At 47.8% G+C, this 16,013-nt stretch overlaps 1 protein-coding gene across 1 annotated transcript in view; it reads right to left on the reverse strand.

The window, feature by feature from the left end:
• Positions 1-13,872, reverse strand: part of ABCB8 (ATP binding cassette subfamily B member 8) — a 432,700-nt gene extending 418,828 nt beyond the window's left edge. Inside the window, exon 1 of the mRNA XM_085628480.1 lies at positions 13,627-13,872. Within this exon, the coding sequence (XP_085484606.1) occupies positions 13,627-13,685 (59 nt within the window). The 5' untranslated portion in view covers positions 13,686-13,872. The remainder of the gene's footprint in view (positions 1-13,626) is intronic.
• Positions 13,873-16,013: the final 2,141 nt, after the last annotated feature.

Genomic DNA, 16,013 nt, shown 5'->3' on the forward strand with positions numbered 1-16,013 from the left:
GTCAGGACTATAGGCTTTGTCAATGGTTATTAGTTGCATAAGATAAATAAGCTGCAACTATGGCTTGTTACATATAATATTGAAAAAGCTTCCACTTGAAAGCCCTGGTGACACTACCACAATGTTGCTGCTCTTGCGTTTCAAAAAGAGAAGGGAAATCCAGAAAGAAAATGACTCTCTTTAAAGGATTTCCCTTCCCCTACTACGCTCACCTGGCATGACCTCATGCCGTAACTTCTCTACTAGTGAGAAGTGAGCAGCGCACACCGATGTGCTTGCTGTCTTGAAACGGGTCTCTAGCGGGCTGTTTTGCGCCCTGGCACTTTTTTCCGGAAAAAAACGGACCGCCTGTGCCGGGGCTCAAAACAGAGCCCGATAGAGACCCGTTCGAGGACCCCTTTAAAAAAACTGCCGGTGCTCAGACCCCTTGAGACCCGGCCCACTTAAAGCCCTGAGTGGAGGCACTTTCCTTTAAAAGCCAGACCTACTGACATTGACAATGTTTGTTGAAAGAGAGTCGGGTGAGTGTGCACACTAATTAAAATGCATGCTGAAATTTTTATTGGCCTGTTAATTTTACACCACACCATGGACAGAAGGTATTTCTTCAAAGAGTCACCTACTGTGCAACCTCGTCTCTTTCATGGAGTACAGCATGTCTGGCAATTCAGCTTCTGGGGGGTTCAACAGCCTATCCCTGGGTCTCATCACAACATGGAGGATAGGAGTATTTTTTTTTTTTTACATTATGGGTTATCAAAGGTTTGCACAGCTCGCCATATCTATTGCATAAATATTATTCAGTATGAAAAAGAGACGCTAAATATTTTCCCATTACTCGACCATGGGCATCTCTCTATTACCCCACCCTTGCAGAAACATACATTGACGTTTATACAGTCATGCTGTTTTTATTGACTTTCTAGTATATGTGCTCTAGTTTAACCATTATTAAAACATCGTTCCGTGTTTCAAAATACAAGAAAAATCAGACTAAATAAGCTACTTATGTTTGTCATGAGAGAATTTGGGATTTTAATGCCCATTTCTCACACCTGCTCCATCACACTTCTAGGTGCTGTGCCACAAAACAAGATAACAGCACCTCTTTGTCGCACACAAAGAATAGTAGGGACCACAATAAATACAACACTTTACCAATCACACACTCCCCCACAGTGTAGCGTACTAAGCGCCTGATAATGCGATAGGAAGCACCTTTTGAATGCTGCAATACAATATAAGATCGCCTTTATTCTAGGTTTGTAGGATAAGCCCACGTATTCCTTCGTCTATGTTTGTGCAAGCTGTATCTGTAGTCCTTCGTCGCCTATGTAGTTCAGCATCCATAGGCAATGCCAAAATGTAATCCTACTTCTGTGTCTGACCCGCTTTTGGTTGTGAAAGGCTTGTCATAGTACAAAATGGCAAATTTTCATGTTTTGAAATAATACTCCATTGAACTCCAAAAACGGCATGGTCCAATTTACACAACTATTGTCCAGAAAAAAGACTGGCAAGAAAAGGCAACCATACTGCCAGAAGCTCAAGGCAGGACTGGGATGGGTGAGGTGGGGGGAATGTTTTAATCCCCATACTGATCAACCTCCACATTTCTGTCCAAATCATATCTCCCAACAATAGTTGCTGAATATTAAACATCGTATGTCCACTCAACATTTTAGGTGCCTTAAGTGCTATAAATGGGCTGGTATTTTTCAGCACTCAGTTTCGTAGCTTCTTACATTTTTTGTTTTGATTCCAGAACTTTTTTTATTTTGGAAAGTACTGGTACACATGAAGCTGGAGTAGGGGCAAAGCTGGGATCACTAGTGGTGGGAGCTGGTTCCGCTGAAGCTGCTTGAGCGAAGCCTGTAAACCACAATGTAAATGAGAAGTATCCAGTGTATCCAGTGTTTTACATACTAAAAATTAGACACCAAGCCAGAACAGAGTGAAACCTGAGCCCAAGCTGCGACTCACAAGTCATAAACTGACTAGGACTGTGATACAGGGGGGGGGGCATTTACCACCCTACAGTATCGAATTCCTGACTGAAACAGTTACTCATGGTGTGACTTAGAATGGCCTACTCACAGCCCATATGTACCCGACTCAGCCTCTGACTTCTGGGGTGACCTGAGGAGTAGAAGAGGATGAACCACTGAAGACTCAAGCCACATGCCTGGCTTTGCTCAAAGTCCTCTTGAACCCTCGACCAAAAAGCAAGCAAAGTTTTCAAGTGACCTCTGTCTGCCATCCAAACTCTAGTCTCATGTGCCAGGAATTTAAGGCAAAGTATTAAACGTTGATGTAAAACAGGAGAGAGAAAGAGATACACGTCTAGTATCTAAATTGCACAATGTGAAACCAGAAAACTGAGATCAATCCCGGCTTCCTCTCTTGACCAAATTGTGTGATCCTCGGAAAATATCTCTTGTGTTTTATTTATTTTATTTATTTGAAAAGTTTTATATAGCGCTTCAAGACCCGGGGGTAGCAGAGCGCTTTACATAAGCATTTAGATTCCAGTCGGTACAGCAGATTCAGCTGGAGCAAAGAAAGTATATAGACATTGCACATTTAACAAAAACACTTCTTAAATAAGCAAAATAAACTAACAAAAATGGCCATGAGTAGAACGAAAATGTCACTGCAGACGATTAACACAGAAACAATAAAAAAAAAGGGCAAGGGAGATAAAGGAGGGTAGTTTATCCGGGACAAGGCTTTAGTTTATGCAGTTAAATGGGTAGGGCTGATCAAATGTACATTGCCCGAAACATGCAGGATCGCTCAAATTAGGAAAGGGGGAGAGGGAGAGATCGGGTCCGTTAAGTGAGGAAGCGAAGAAGAATCAAGTGAAATAGGGTGGGAGGGAGCAAAAGAGAGGAGAAGGGAGCAACAAGTTTGGGGGAGAATTGAGGAGGAGCTAGAGGTAAGTTTTAAATGGAGGGAGGGTAGCATTAGAGTGGAGAAAAAAAGTCAAGGAGGGAGAGAGAGGGGACAAGAGTCGGACAGAAAAAGACTGTCGGGGGGGAATGTATATCGGGGGATGAATAAAGGGTAGAATGCAGCGATTACGGACCCCAGTATTTGCACAGAAGGTGGGATTTGATGTCTTTTTTAAACCTGTGGTACGAGGGGTTGCAGCGCAGGTCTCTGGGGAGGGCATTCCAGATGTTCGGGGCGTTTCCCGAGAAGGAACGGGATTGTGTGGAGCTCCTATTTGATAGGGGGGACGAGAAGAAGAGCATTAGAGCTTCTCGTCTGCCGGGCGCAGCCCGCTTTTTCAAGTTTGTCGGAGAGATATAGTGGGGTTTGTTGGTGGAGGGCTTTGCGTGTAATGAAAGCAGTCTTGTATGCTGATCTTCCCTCAACGGGTAGCCAATTTAGGGTCTTGAGGGCTGGGGAGATGTGGTCGAAGCGTTTGCAGTCGGTGATTAGCCTTTAATTTATTAATATATTAATATATTATAAATTGCTTCATGTAAGGGAATGTAGTCTACATTGGGGTGCACATGGCAAGTAGCCTGCCTCTTAGTTCCCTAATGGCACTGTAGTCACGAGGCATGAAAATACCTTTCAATGAAGTAATATATTTTGATATACTAAATGAAAACATTCATGCATGTTCAAAAGTACACTTTTTGTAATTTTGAAGAAGAGTTATATATTTTATATGATGCATTGGTGAACTGTCCTTTTATTCCATGGGGCATCCATTTTGTCTAGGTTTGTGAAGGCGGTCATTGTAGTCCTTTGTATCCTATGTAGTCCAGTATCCAGTCAGTGCCGAAAGGTAATCCTACTTCTGTTGCATTTCTCCGGTGGGCTGGAACCATAGGAGGGCAGTCTTTGAATGCAGAGTGCCGCTGCTTACACTGCTGACACTTTCTCCAGCTCCCCCATCAGTGCTTAGTTTGAGTGGGAGGTTGCAGGGGGGCCCACTCATTTTTCTTCACAGAGACTGATCGCGAGCAAGAGGGAACAAGCATTGGCAATGCCAATCGGTCTAGCTATTGGGATCTTATATGTATTTAGCTATGCAGCACATTAGCGGAGGGGGAGCGCGATACTCAGCATTTTAGCTGATGTCTGCGGAGAGCTTCTGCTGCCTCAAAAAGCGCCTTCCTTATTGATACGCACTTACCCTGACGTCTAGTGCGAAAGTGATTCAGCACCCACGCTAATGTGCTGCATAGCTAAATACATACAAGATCCTAATGGCGAGACAGATTGGCATTGCCAATGCTTGTATTAACTTGTTGTACAAAAGGGGGTGGGGATGGACGGAGCATCAGAACCAATCAAACACTCACACCCAGTCAACAGATCCGGGTTTGATCCATCACCGTTCTTTAGCCCACTCTGCCACCCCAGTTCAGACATGGCCATATGCAAATCAGTCTGACCCTGTGTCTCATGGGAACAGTCCAGCCCGAACTGCCAAGCCATGCCTTCCCAGGACCGGAAACAAGCTTCCTAGGACCGGTTTCTGGCATTTCAGCCGTCTTCCGCCGGGCTTGCTTGAAACCAGTGGCAAAGTGAGCAAGGGACTCACGTCTGAGCACCCAAAGTAAAAGTGGTCCGTATTAATACAGTGGAAAGCTAAAAAGGTGCTCATGTTTGCAGATTGGGGGCGCTTTTAACTTGTTAAATACTACACATTGTATAAATAAGTGTGCAGAAATGTATGGAAGACTGTATGGATTTTATCTTGCTGCTGGCAATGTTTGTTTTGATTCAAATAAATCAATATTAACAAGTAAAATGAAACTCACCTAGACATGCACACATAGACGCAGCGATGTAAGCAAAAAGGCACACATGTTTTCGGGAAGGAATTTAGCGTTTTAATTGCGAGGTGGAATGACAAAGAGCTCGCGTGCGACACTCATCCTTGATGTCTCGGCGTGCGGCCTGTGGTGAGGGAGGGGGAGGGAGTTGAAGCGCGAGCAAAACAGAGAAGCAGAGCGAGGCGCACGCGGGAGAGCAAGAGGAAAGCCAGATGGCGCCTCTACTCGTAAGCGCGCACCCGCGCGCCTAACCGCAAGCTCTAGGTAGGCCATGGTAGCATTTTCTGAGCCCACTTACTAAAAGTCTCGCCAGAGCAGCGCATGCCCTGGCTCAGGCGAGACCTGAAAACGCACAAACTAGAAGGAAGACGGAAGAGAACTACGGAAAAGCCATCACCAAGAGGAAGAGCAGGAACCCGCATGAGTGAGATAAAGGGGCATGAAGTGTCTGACAGCTGATCAACGAGGCCTGAGGTGGATTAAGAACATACATGCCAAAATTTTAGAAGTGGGAGATATTCAAACAAATTATCAGGAGAATGCATTTTCCTCATTGTCTTCTATTGAAGGAGAAGCAATTTCAAGCGGGAGACAGTCAAGATAAAGCCATTTTTTTGCTTCGAACATCGGGAGTCTCCCACCTGAATCAGGTCTATTGGCATGTATGTAAGAACTACACAGCCTTGCTGTTCAGAGCGAGCTGATATTGAATGGCGCCGGACGGGATTCTGAGCAGTGCTTTGGGCACTGGCACTTATTATTTAACAAATTAAGACTGCACCCACACTGTTACATGAAAACAGTGGTTGCTTGTTGTAAAGGATAAAAAGATCCTCATAGGTAAAGTGAAAGTCTCCTTTATTAAATTACAGAGCTTGACGATAAAACATTGCTTTAGGAGAAAGAGAGAAGTAGTGAGCAAAAGAGGGAAATGGTGGAAGGGAGTTGAGCTGGTTTGAACATTTTTGCGACGGCTAATTTTGGTTCCCAGGCCAGTACGGACTTGATATGATGTTTGTAGCACAAACGCCATGCCAAACATTATCATGGATCGACTCATGCATGGACTTTTAGAGCCATTCCAGACCCTTGTTACTTTTTGGGCTATCCACCTCTTCTGAGGAGACCAATCACCACCTTGCACAAGTCTGTGGTATCCTAGGGATATGGTGTGCAGTCTGTGCCATACGGTTACACACAGTAGCATTATCAGAGAGCCGTAGATATGGCTGGAAGCCAGGGGACAGCAGGACGGGTGATGTGTGGTCACCCCGTCCTTCCGGCTAGGAATGGCACCGATTGGTGGACACACCCGCTGCCCCAGAAGCACTTTAGTGCTTCCGGGGCAGCTGAACATGAAAACCCACCCTTAGTTAAGCGGCCGCAGGCAGGTCTCTTTATCCTGCTTGCGGCAACACGCGGTCGTCATTCTGCCACGACGGACTCCTCGCACACGTGCTGGGTTACCCAAGGTTGTGCCCCCCTCACGTCGCCTCTCCGGAAGCCACGGTGGCTCGAGTTTTTCCCCACCCACCATCCCAAGAACGAGGCCCCTTTAGTGTTGCTCATAAGGGGGTTGGTTACGCTGCTGAAAGTGTTATTATTGGGATTTGATGATCATGACGTGAGTGTGGTATTTAATCATGTGTTCTCTTGTTTGGTGCAACAGTATTTTGCTCCCCTTGGTTTGTCGTATTTAAGTTGCTGGGTGGGGTCAAGATTGGGGGGACACTTTGCGGCATCCTGTTTTACCAAATTTAACATCTGAATACATAGACCCTCCAAAGAGTGCTGCCTCCACGGCGCAAGGAAGTGGCAGGGGCGCGGGGGTGTATGGGCGGTCGCTGATCCGGTCCATCACATATCAACAACCTGCGCAGGCGCATTTGGGCACAACCTAGCACTGGCCCTTGGGGGATGAAAAACCTAGTTGAAGGGGGTGCCGGCTGTAGGTATGCTAAGGGCAGCCGGGCCTCCTGCACAAGAATTTGCAGACCTCCCTGTAGGGAGTGTAATATTGCAAGCAGTCTAATAGTTGGGGGGGCGGAGTTTCGGGATCGAAGGAAGAGGAGGAGCAACGGGAGAAGCGGGCAGTTAAAGTAGGGACGAGACAGGAGTAAGAGGTGAGAAAATAAGGCTCTTGAAAGATACACTTTGTGTCGGTCGTCATTGGGGTCACGACACGACAGCTGGCGACGAAGGTGGGATTAGCAGTCTGCTCTCCCTGAACCCCGAAGGAAACGTGGTCCGTCCCTGGGCAGCGCGCAGAGGTAGTCGCCGTCGCGACACGCGAGCCCTGAAATAAGATCGCCGTCTGCCCCGAAGACCAGCGATCATTGGAAGCGCTCCGCGATGCTCTGATCGTGTTGAGTCCCGTGGTAAAGAGCACCGAAGAGAAAATTCAAAGGAGTCGCGGTTCGCACCAAAAATCAGCCCAAGTGCCCCGAGAGAGCTGAAGGCCATGTGAGGCTGAAGGGTCGAGAGAGAGGGAGACCCCGGCTCCGCCGTGCTGATCGAGTGTCAGCGTCAGCGAGAATCAGAAGAGTGCTGGCCCGCCGTGAGTAATTCTCCCCCTCCTCCAGTGTGAGGACTGGAGCACGTGTTTGCCAGAAGAAGCTGGGGCTGAAGTGCGCGCTTACCTGGATGGTGACAAGTCCCAGAGGAGCGAGGGTGGAGTGCTGAAGTCCGCGTGGAGCTGGCGAGTGAGGCCTCGATGCAGCCCTGAGCGTGTGGGGAAGGACGTGAGAGCAGCCAAGCCTCGTGGGACGTCAGTCCGGCGGCCATCTTAGAATCAGGCAGTCACAGGAGGACATCCCTATGAAAGGAATGGGCGGCCATCTTAGAGTCAGGCACCCGAGAAATACAGGCTAAAATCAGCAAAGCATTGGCAAAGGAATGAGGATTGTGTCAACAAACAAGCACGAGCAAGGGCAAGAAAGAAAAAAAAACAATATAACTAAAGACAATACGGAAAATACATGCTATAAGCGACGAAGCAGTGGCAGGTGAATGAGGAGTGCGTCAACAAACAAGCACGAGTAAGTGCAGGAAGACAACACAGTAGAGTGTATCATATAGAAAAAAATTGCGATGTCAAATCACGGATCGCCTGTACGTAATGAAGCCAAACCCATTGTGATGGGATTATCGCATCTGCGTCCCCCAGAACCCCTGGCACTCGTGGTTGGCGGGAGCATGGGACCCCGATGGGAAGAATGGATTGAAGATTATATTAAAGGGTCCAAGGTAACAGGAGATGAAGATCAACTAATTGCGCTACGCAATCTCATAGGAAAAGACATCAGCAAAATGATTAAAGAGCTACCGGCTGCAGACTCGGGGACGTATGCCAAAGTACGAGAAGCTTTAGACAAGAAATTTCTGCACAAGAAGAACGTAGATTACGAGAGATACATGTTCCAACTAGCGCGTCAGGAGAAAGAAGAAATGATGAGTGCCTACATAACACGGCTACGTCGGTTGGCACGCCACTGCAATTTCGACGCGTTTTCAACAGAGGACGCCATCCGGTAGCGCGTCATTGATGGCTGCCAGTCTGAGACACTCCGGAGAAAGCTGCTGAAGAAGAGACACAATCTTGACGAAATTGAAGAGATGACGAGGGTGCACGATCAGGCTGAGGAACAGGCCAAGAAGATGGAGGCAGGACGTGCCGATTGCAGAGAGCAAGTCTGCCAGGTGCAAGCCAGTCGCACTCGCCGATGGTCCAGGGAGCGAGTGCGGCATTCCCGACCATCTTCGCGCCACCGGCGCTCCGGACGCCGTTGGCCTGAGTCAGGGAGGAGAGGCAAACACCAGGAACATGTGAGGAAGGCGCCTGTGAGGAAGTGTTACAGGCGTGGGTATGATTTCCCACATACAGGCGCATGTCCGGCAATGGGCCAGCAGTGCCGCAAGTGTGGTCGGAGCAACCATTTTGAAGTTATGTGTGGGGAATATCGCCGAGAGAAAGAAAAGAACACACTCAGGTCGTCGCGAGTGGACACGCGCGAGCGGTGCATGACCGCCCAAAGTCCTCGTCACGGTCTTCCCACTCCAGCGGAGAGTCACAGACATCCCGATGGTCGAGGAGGTCCCCATCTAGAGAATCCAGGTCAACATCGGATGAACGAGAGTATTCAGTTGAATATGCGAATATGGTTGCTGACCCGGACCAACTCAAGAAATATCCCCGATTGGACATCAGTGTCGGTGAACATGCCACAAAATTTGTGCTGGACAGTGGAGCGTCACTAAATTACATTCCTGTGACCGAGTACAAAAAAATTAACCCTCTCCCTCCTCTGAGTCCTGCATATGTCCGGGTTTACACCTGGATGTCCAGGAAGCCGCTTCCCTGTCTAGGGAAGTTTTCAACTACACTGAGACACAGAACGATGTCGGTCCCCGCTGTTATCCACGTCATCGAAGGTCCGGAGGCCGACTGTCTTCTTAGTCTGCCAACGGCCGAGCGACTGCGACTGGTGGAAATTCTCTATCGCGTCAGCAATGATACCGACATCGTCCACAAGTTCCCGAAACTGTTCATGGGACTTGGTAAAATGAACAGGTGCCAGATTCGCTTACACATCAATGACCAAGTCCAGCCTGTAGCTCAACATCCTCGGCGTGTGCCATTCCATCTCCAGCAGGCCGTGGAGGATGAATTCCAGGATCTGTTGGCGGCTGACATTATTGAAAGAACGGAAGGTCCCACGCCATGGGTGTCACCAGTGGTCATTGTTCCAAAGAAAGGGACTCCTGGAAAGGTCCGGTTGTGTGTCGACATGCGGGTACCCAATACCGCCATCAAAAGGGAGCGACACCCAGGACCACATCTGAGTGACATGATAGTTGCGCTGAATGGTGCCCGAGTGTTCTCCAAGCTGGACCTCAACAAAGGGTACCATCAGTTGGAACTTCACGAGAGCTCTCGGTACATCACAACCTTTGCAACGCACCTGGGGTTGTATCAATATAAAAGACTGAGCTTCGGTATTTCATCGGCCGCCGAAATCTTTCAGGAGGCCATACGCCAGACCATCCACCACATCCCCAACACGCTAAATTACAGCGATGACATCCTAGTGTATGGGGCAAATGTCCAGGAACATGACACTGCCCTCGACCGAGTGTGCCATGCTCTCCTGGAAGCTAACTTAACGCTTAACAAAGACAAATGTGAATTCCATCAGTCGAGGTTGAAATTCTTCGGGCACGTCTTCTCGGGAGCCGGGATGAAGCCCGACCCTGATAAAGTGAGTGCCTTGAATGACACCAAGAGTCCCCGAGACATCAGTGATGTGCGGTCCTTTCTGGGAATGGCGAGCTACTGCTCGAGGTACATCAAAGATTATGCCACCCTCAGTCATCCGCTCAGAACCCTGACCAAGCAGGGACAACCTTTTGACTGGACTTACGATTGTGAGCAGGCTTTTCAGGAGATCAAACAAGCTGTGGAAACGGCCGGCAGTCTGGCATACTTCAGCCCTGATCGTAAGACAGAGATAACGGTGGATGCGAGCCCTGTAGGCTTAGGGGCCATTCTGGCTCAATATGACAACGACACCGATCAAAGACACATAGTGGCGTACGCCAGCCGAAGTCTCTCCGACACGGAAAAGGCCTATTCACAACCTGAAAAGGAGAGTCTTGCAGTGGTGTGGGCCTGTGAACATTTTCATGTGTTCATATACGGCAAGCACTTCACCATGGTGACAGACCATCAGGCGCTTGTCACCATTTTTGGAAATCCACGCTCCAAAATGCCACCTCGCATAGAGCGCTGGGGCCTGCGCCTGCAAGAGTATACTTATATCATTGTGCACAAGCCAGGGAAATCAGCCAACCCACCTGATTACATGTCGCGACACCCCAGGGCATCCCACACATCTGGACCGTCCGTCACGGAGGAAAACATCTATTTTGTAGTGGATCAAGCTCGACCACCCGCCGTTCCTCTGGAGGTCATTCAACAAGCCACCCTGCACGATGTGATGCTACAGAGGGTGATACGCCGAGTGCAGACCCACAGATGGAGACAGGAAGAGCCCAATGAGGAGAGTGATCCGATAATGCGTCAAGAACTGCAGGCTTTCAAAAACGTGAGTGAGGAGCTGTCTGTCACCGCAGAGGGTCTGCTACTAAGAGATCAACGGATCGTCATTCCCAGTCAACTGAGACAAGGTGTCATCAACCTGGCCCATGAAGGTCATCGGGGAGTGGTCGCGACAAAATGGGCTCTCAGAGAGCGTGTCAGGTTCCCACTTCTTGATCGGATGGTGGAACTCACCTTGAAGGATTGTCCGCAGTGTCAATTAGTAGGTCACGGTGATCCTCCAGCCCCACTGCAGATGACCCCGCTACCGCCAGGAGTGTGGCATGAACTAGCCATGGACTTTTATGGCCCACTGCAATCAGGCAAATATGTTCTCGTGATAGTGGATGAATACTCACGGTTTCCCATTGCCCAGTTTGTGCCGTCCACCAGTTGCCGCCAACATCGCGGTTTTGGATGAAATCTTTGCAGCTTGGGGTGTGCCCAAGGAACTGAAAACAGATAATGGTCCACCATTCAATGGACGGGAATTTAGTGACTTTGCAAAATTGATGAATGTCCAGCATCGGAAAATAACGCCCTTGTGGCCCCAAGCCAATGGCACAGTTGAAAGGTTTATGGCCACACTCAAAAAGACTTTCCAGCAAGCCACCGTCGATAAACGAGATCTGCAAACAGCTAACAATGAAGTGCTTTGGGCGTATCGAACAACACCCCATGCTACTACAGGTAAATGCCCGGCTACGCTCATGTTGGGGCGCCCCATTCGGACGCGGATACCCACTTGGGAGGGTGCCTTACGACCGGTGTCACCAGGCCGTGTTCATCAAGAAGTAGTAGTTGCTGATCGAGCTGGCAAGGAGAGCATGAAAGTGTATGCGGACCAAAGAAGACGAGCTAGATCTCTCTCGTTTCATGAAGGGGACTGTGTTGTAGTCAAGCAAGAACAAAACAAGAAAACGGACTGTCGGTTTAGAGCGGAGCCACTCACAGTCACTCGACAAAAGGGCACCATGCTGACGGCTGAGTCGGAGAACAGGCGCATCACTCGAAATGTATCCCATTTCCAAAAATGCAGTCCCGCCATGAAAGAAACACTCACTTCGGGGCTTACAACGTCTGTGACTGAGCGCCGTGAAGGACATGATCGGCTACCTATAAGTCGGGAACGGGATGCTGAGGGCAGCAATGGAACTGTGTCTGAAGGCATGTCCCTCCGGTCCAGAAGCGAAATTCAACGGCCTAGACGGTTAATAGAAGAAATGTGAACACTTGTCACAAGTTTTGTTAACAAAGGGGGAGATGTAATATTGCAAGCAGTCTAGTAGCTGGGGGCGGAGTTTCGGGATGGAAGGAAGAGGAGGAGCGACGGGAGAAGCGGGCAGTTAGAGTAGGGACGAGACAAGAGTAAGAGGCGAGAAAATAAAGCTCTTGAAAGATACACTTTGTGTCGGTCGTCATTGGGGTCGCGCCACGACAGGGAGGGCAGAGGGAAAGTGGGCTCCTCCCATAAGGAGGGCCCCTGAAGAGGTAAAAGAAGGGGCAGGGCCAGTCTTGATCTCACTTGGAACGGTTAGGAAATAATTTCTTGGTTACACAGGAACAGACTAGTTATGGTTAGGTGATTCCCATGTACTAGAGTCTCTGTTAAGGCTAGGTCACAAATATAAGCTGATAATGTGGTTACTGTGTAAAAAGTTATAAAGGGTGTTTTGTTTATTGTGTGAAATAATAATAAATACGGCCAGGGGTCTTACGACCCCTAGCCCAAAAGTAATATAAAAAGGACTTATTGCATTGCTGTCATGCGTTTTGGGGGTAATGGTAAGTATTTACATTCCTGGGCCATCGGCAACTCCCTGATCATATCCACCTGAGCACTCCAGAAGGGACAGTTTGTGGGGAGTATCGAAAAGCTCTGACCTGTGTTTGCTCTCTCCTGCACTACCATTACACTACGCGTTCAACTGCTGATAATGGTGTTGCGTCTTCATTACAAAGTCCAACTTCATACTCAGCCACTGACTTGCATGAAGGGAGCCACTCCCTGTGTTTTCAGCTTCTGCCTCAGGCAGTATCTATGTAACTTGATGGTGCATTCACCACTATGCATTCATTTCTACACACATACGCTGACACCCAGTGTGACCGGAGGAAAGAGACTTCTCACCACCCTGCTTGCCTAACTCCTGAGTGTGCCAATAACCCCATGTGTGGCCCGATAAACGACCTAGGTAAATAAGATTAATCACCCATGAAAGTCTGACTCCCAATCAGCCACTAAATTGCTCGGTAACACGATGCCTGCTCACTACTTTGTCCCACTGGCAAGTATTTACGTCACTGACTCTATGTGAGCTCAATCAGCAACCATGTGCGCCTGAGGGCACCCCATCCCTTAATTGTTCGCAACAACTCGTAACGGATAAATAAACCGCACCGCTTTCAAATATCACCATTTTGATCGACGCCAAGAAACGTCCGAATATTAGCCCCAACATCCCGTAATGTCGGGAACATATGCAGTTATCGCCCTGAAATTTAAAACACTGCGCACATTTCACTCTTTTCACATTTACTGTTTTACTATACTTGAACGTATTATCTAAGGGTGTTCACTGACATCAATGGGATTATAATTTCAATCGGGTCATTTGACTACGGTGGCCGCTTGTGGCCAAACCAGTTCAGGAAGTAAGTGAAGCGGTTGCTTCCGCAAGCCACTGCACGTTCTCCCTCCAGCTACTCCCCCCCCCCCCCACTGGGTACCTTTGGAGACAGCGAGAAGATCCTCCCCTAAACCCGGTTTGAAACAGGTGAAACAGCATGTTGCGGATGGCAGACACCGGAAGAGAAGATAGTCGCTGGATTCTTATTGCCCCTGCAAGACGTTGACTTCTCAAAGATATGCTAAAAGTTCAGAGACTGCTCATGAATCTCTGATATATTCCGAAAGTCCTGCTGTGTATTACTGACCCTAATATGGCGGCTGATAGTGGGAACTCAGATGTTCTTGTTCTGTATGCCCCCAGTGGGAAGGTTAGGTTCAGTTAATTGGAGTGTGACTGCCAGGCTGTATTTTCGGCGGCCATCTTGAAATGGTGATGCTTTCCAAATAACTCAAACCACAACTTCTATTAAACACGCCCGAATTTACAAAATGAAGATTTCCATCCAGTTCTCTTATTGTTTATAAATACAATATACTATTGCAAAACAAAAAGATAATGGACGGAATGCAGAAAGAAAACATGCACCCCAGTCACAGTTTAATCCATGTTTTGTGCTCATCATGCAACCCCAGTTTAGAACCAGCTATATGCAAATCAGTGTTGACCATGCTCCCCCTGCCTGAACTGCCAAGCCAGGTCCACCTGTGGACTGGAAACAAACACCATGGACGCGGTTTTGGGGGTATCACCCTGCATTAGCCAGGCTTACTTGAATCCAGTGGCACAGTAAGCACACTTGAATACAGTGAGCACAGGACCAACGTCTGGACATACTCTTCTCATTTATGGTGACTATAGCAACAGAAAAAGAGAGTGGAGGGAATTCTGAACAAATCAAACATTCAACCTAGTCACAGATGTGGGTTAAATCCATTGTTGTTTTACTCACCATGCCACCCCAGTTTGAACCCAGCTATATATATATATATTTTTCTTTGTTGCATATTTATATAGCGCGAACTCGACCCGAAGGTATTGGAGCGCTTTACATAGCACCGTATTTACATTCAGGCCCGGTTCTAGCGGGTGGGCCGGGTGGGCCAGGCCCACCCAAACATGAGCCTGGCCCACCCAAACATGAACCGTGGCCCTCGCAGTGACGTCAGGAAGGCCAACAGAAAATGCCCACTGCAATTTAAAATGTTCCTCTGAACGCTATTTTTCTAGGAGCTGCGTGATTGGGCCTGGGCTCTTTCTCACAGGCACCCCCAATCACGCATCTCCTTTTAGAAAGGTGGGTTGTGTCCCGCCCACTGGTGCAAGTACAGGGACATGGAATAGGAGAAATACTCTTTTGCATGGGGTAATCTGTGGGTACCGTCCTGCTGCGTGGATATATCCTTCTCTTCAGAGCTGGAGAAAAGGAGTTTGTTGATCCTGATTCACCTTTCCAGACCCCTTCAGCTGTTTATCAGATCCAGCTGTGACACAGAGTTTGAACGTAGCTGTGTCTATTGTTCTGTTTTTTTAAATTTGCACAGGCCTAGGTTGATACATACTTAGTTTATGCTTCGAGGATGTGTGTATATTAGTTAATGTTTTAAAAATCTGTGAGGGCCCAGCAAGACACATACTTCGTATATGCCGTGTATATTTAATTTATATCATTGTATCGTTATTACGGATGCAAGACACAACTACTAAAATGTCCAGATAACTCTGGCGATTAATGATCCTGCCGGAGAGCAATATTTTGTATGTTCGTAATTTATAAATGCAGATACACTGTATTTTATGTGGATAGCTCAGTGGGTTACTTGCAGTACAGAAGTTACAATCCTAAAATCTGACAGTGACCTATGAACTGACATCAAAGAGCTGCATACAAACCTGAATGGTATAATTAGAACATATTTTTTTTGTGTTGCAATATAGTTAAAATTTTCCCAGTCTTTCATTACTCTAATGTTGCTATAAAGAGTTTGTTTTGTCAGATATACATTTTAATCAGTAAAGCCAACCCCATAACCACTGAGGTGTGCTTTAAATCCTGCGTTTGTGCGTCTCCAGACCAAACCCTCTTAAAACATACTGCCCACCAGTATGGATGACATGTGATAACTACACCTTGTAATCCTCATTGGCTTATGTGACATTCCCCATAGGCTGATTTACATAGTTGTAGGATTCATTGTCTCTGCATAATGTGTGCATGATGTAAGTACTGTGACACCCTACACTATGAGTAGCGCTATACAACAAATTAATTTGAATATGAGAGAGGGGCTACAGAGAGATGAAGAACACTGTTAGAGGATGGCAGTGAGGGAATCAAAGGAGGAGGTCATGGGGGGGGCTACGGAAAGATGAAGTGCACTGTTGGAGGGTGGTAGTGAGGGAGTCTGAGGAGGAGGTCATGAGGGGGCGGGGCTATGGAGAGATGAGGGGCACTGTTGGAGGGTGGCAGTGAGGGAATCTGAGAAG

Source organism: Triturus cristatus, chromosome 10 (genome assembly GCF_964204655.1).
Source record: "Triturus cristatus chromosome 10, aTriCri1.1, whole genome shotgun sequence".
NCBI lineage: Eukaryota > Metazoa > Chordata > Amphibia > Caudata > Salamandridae > Triturus > Triturus cristatus.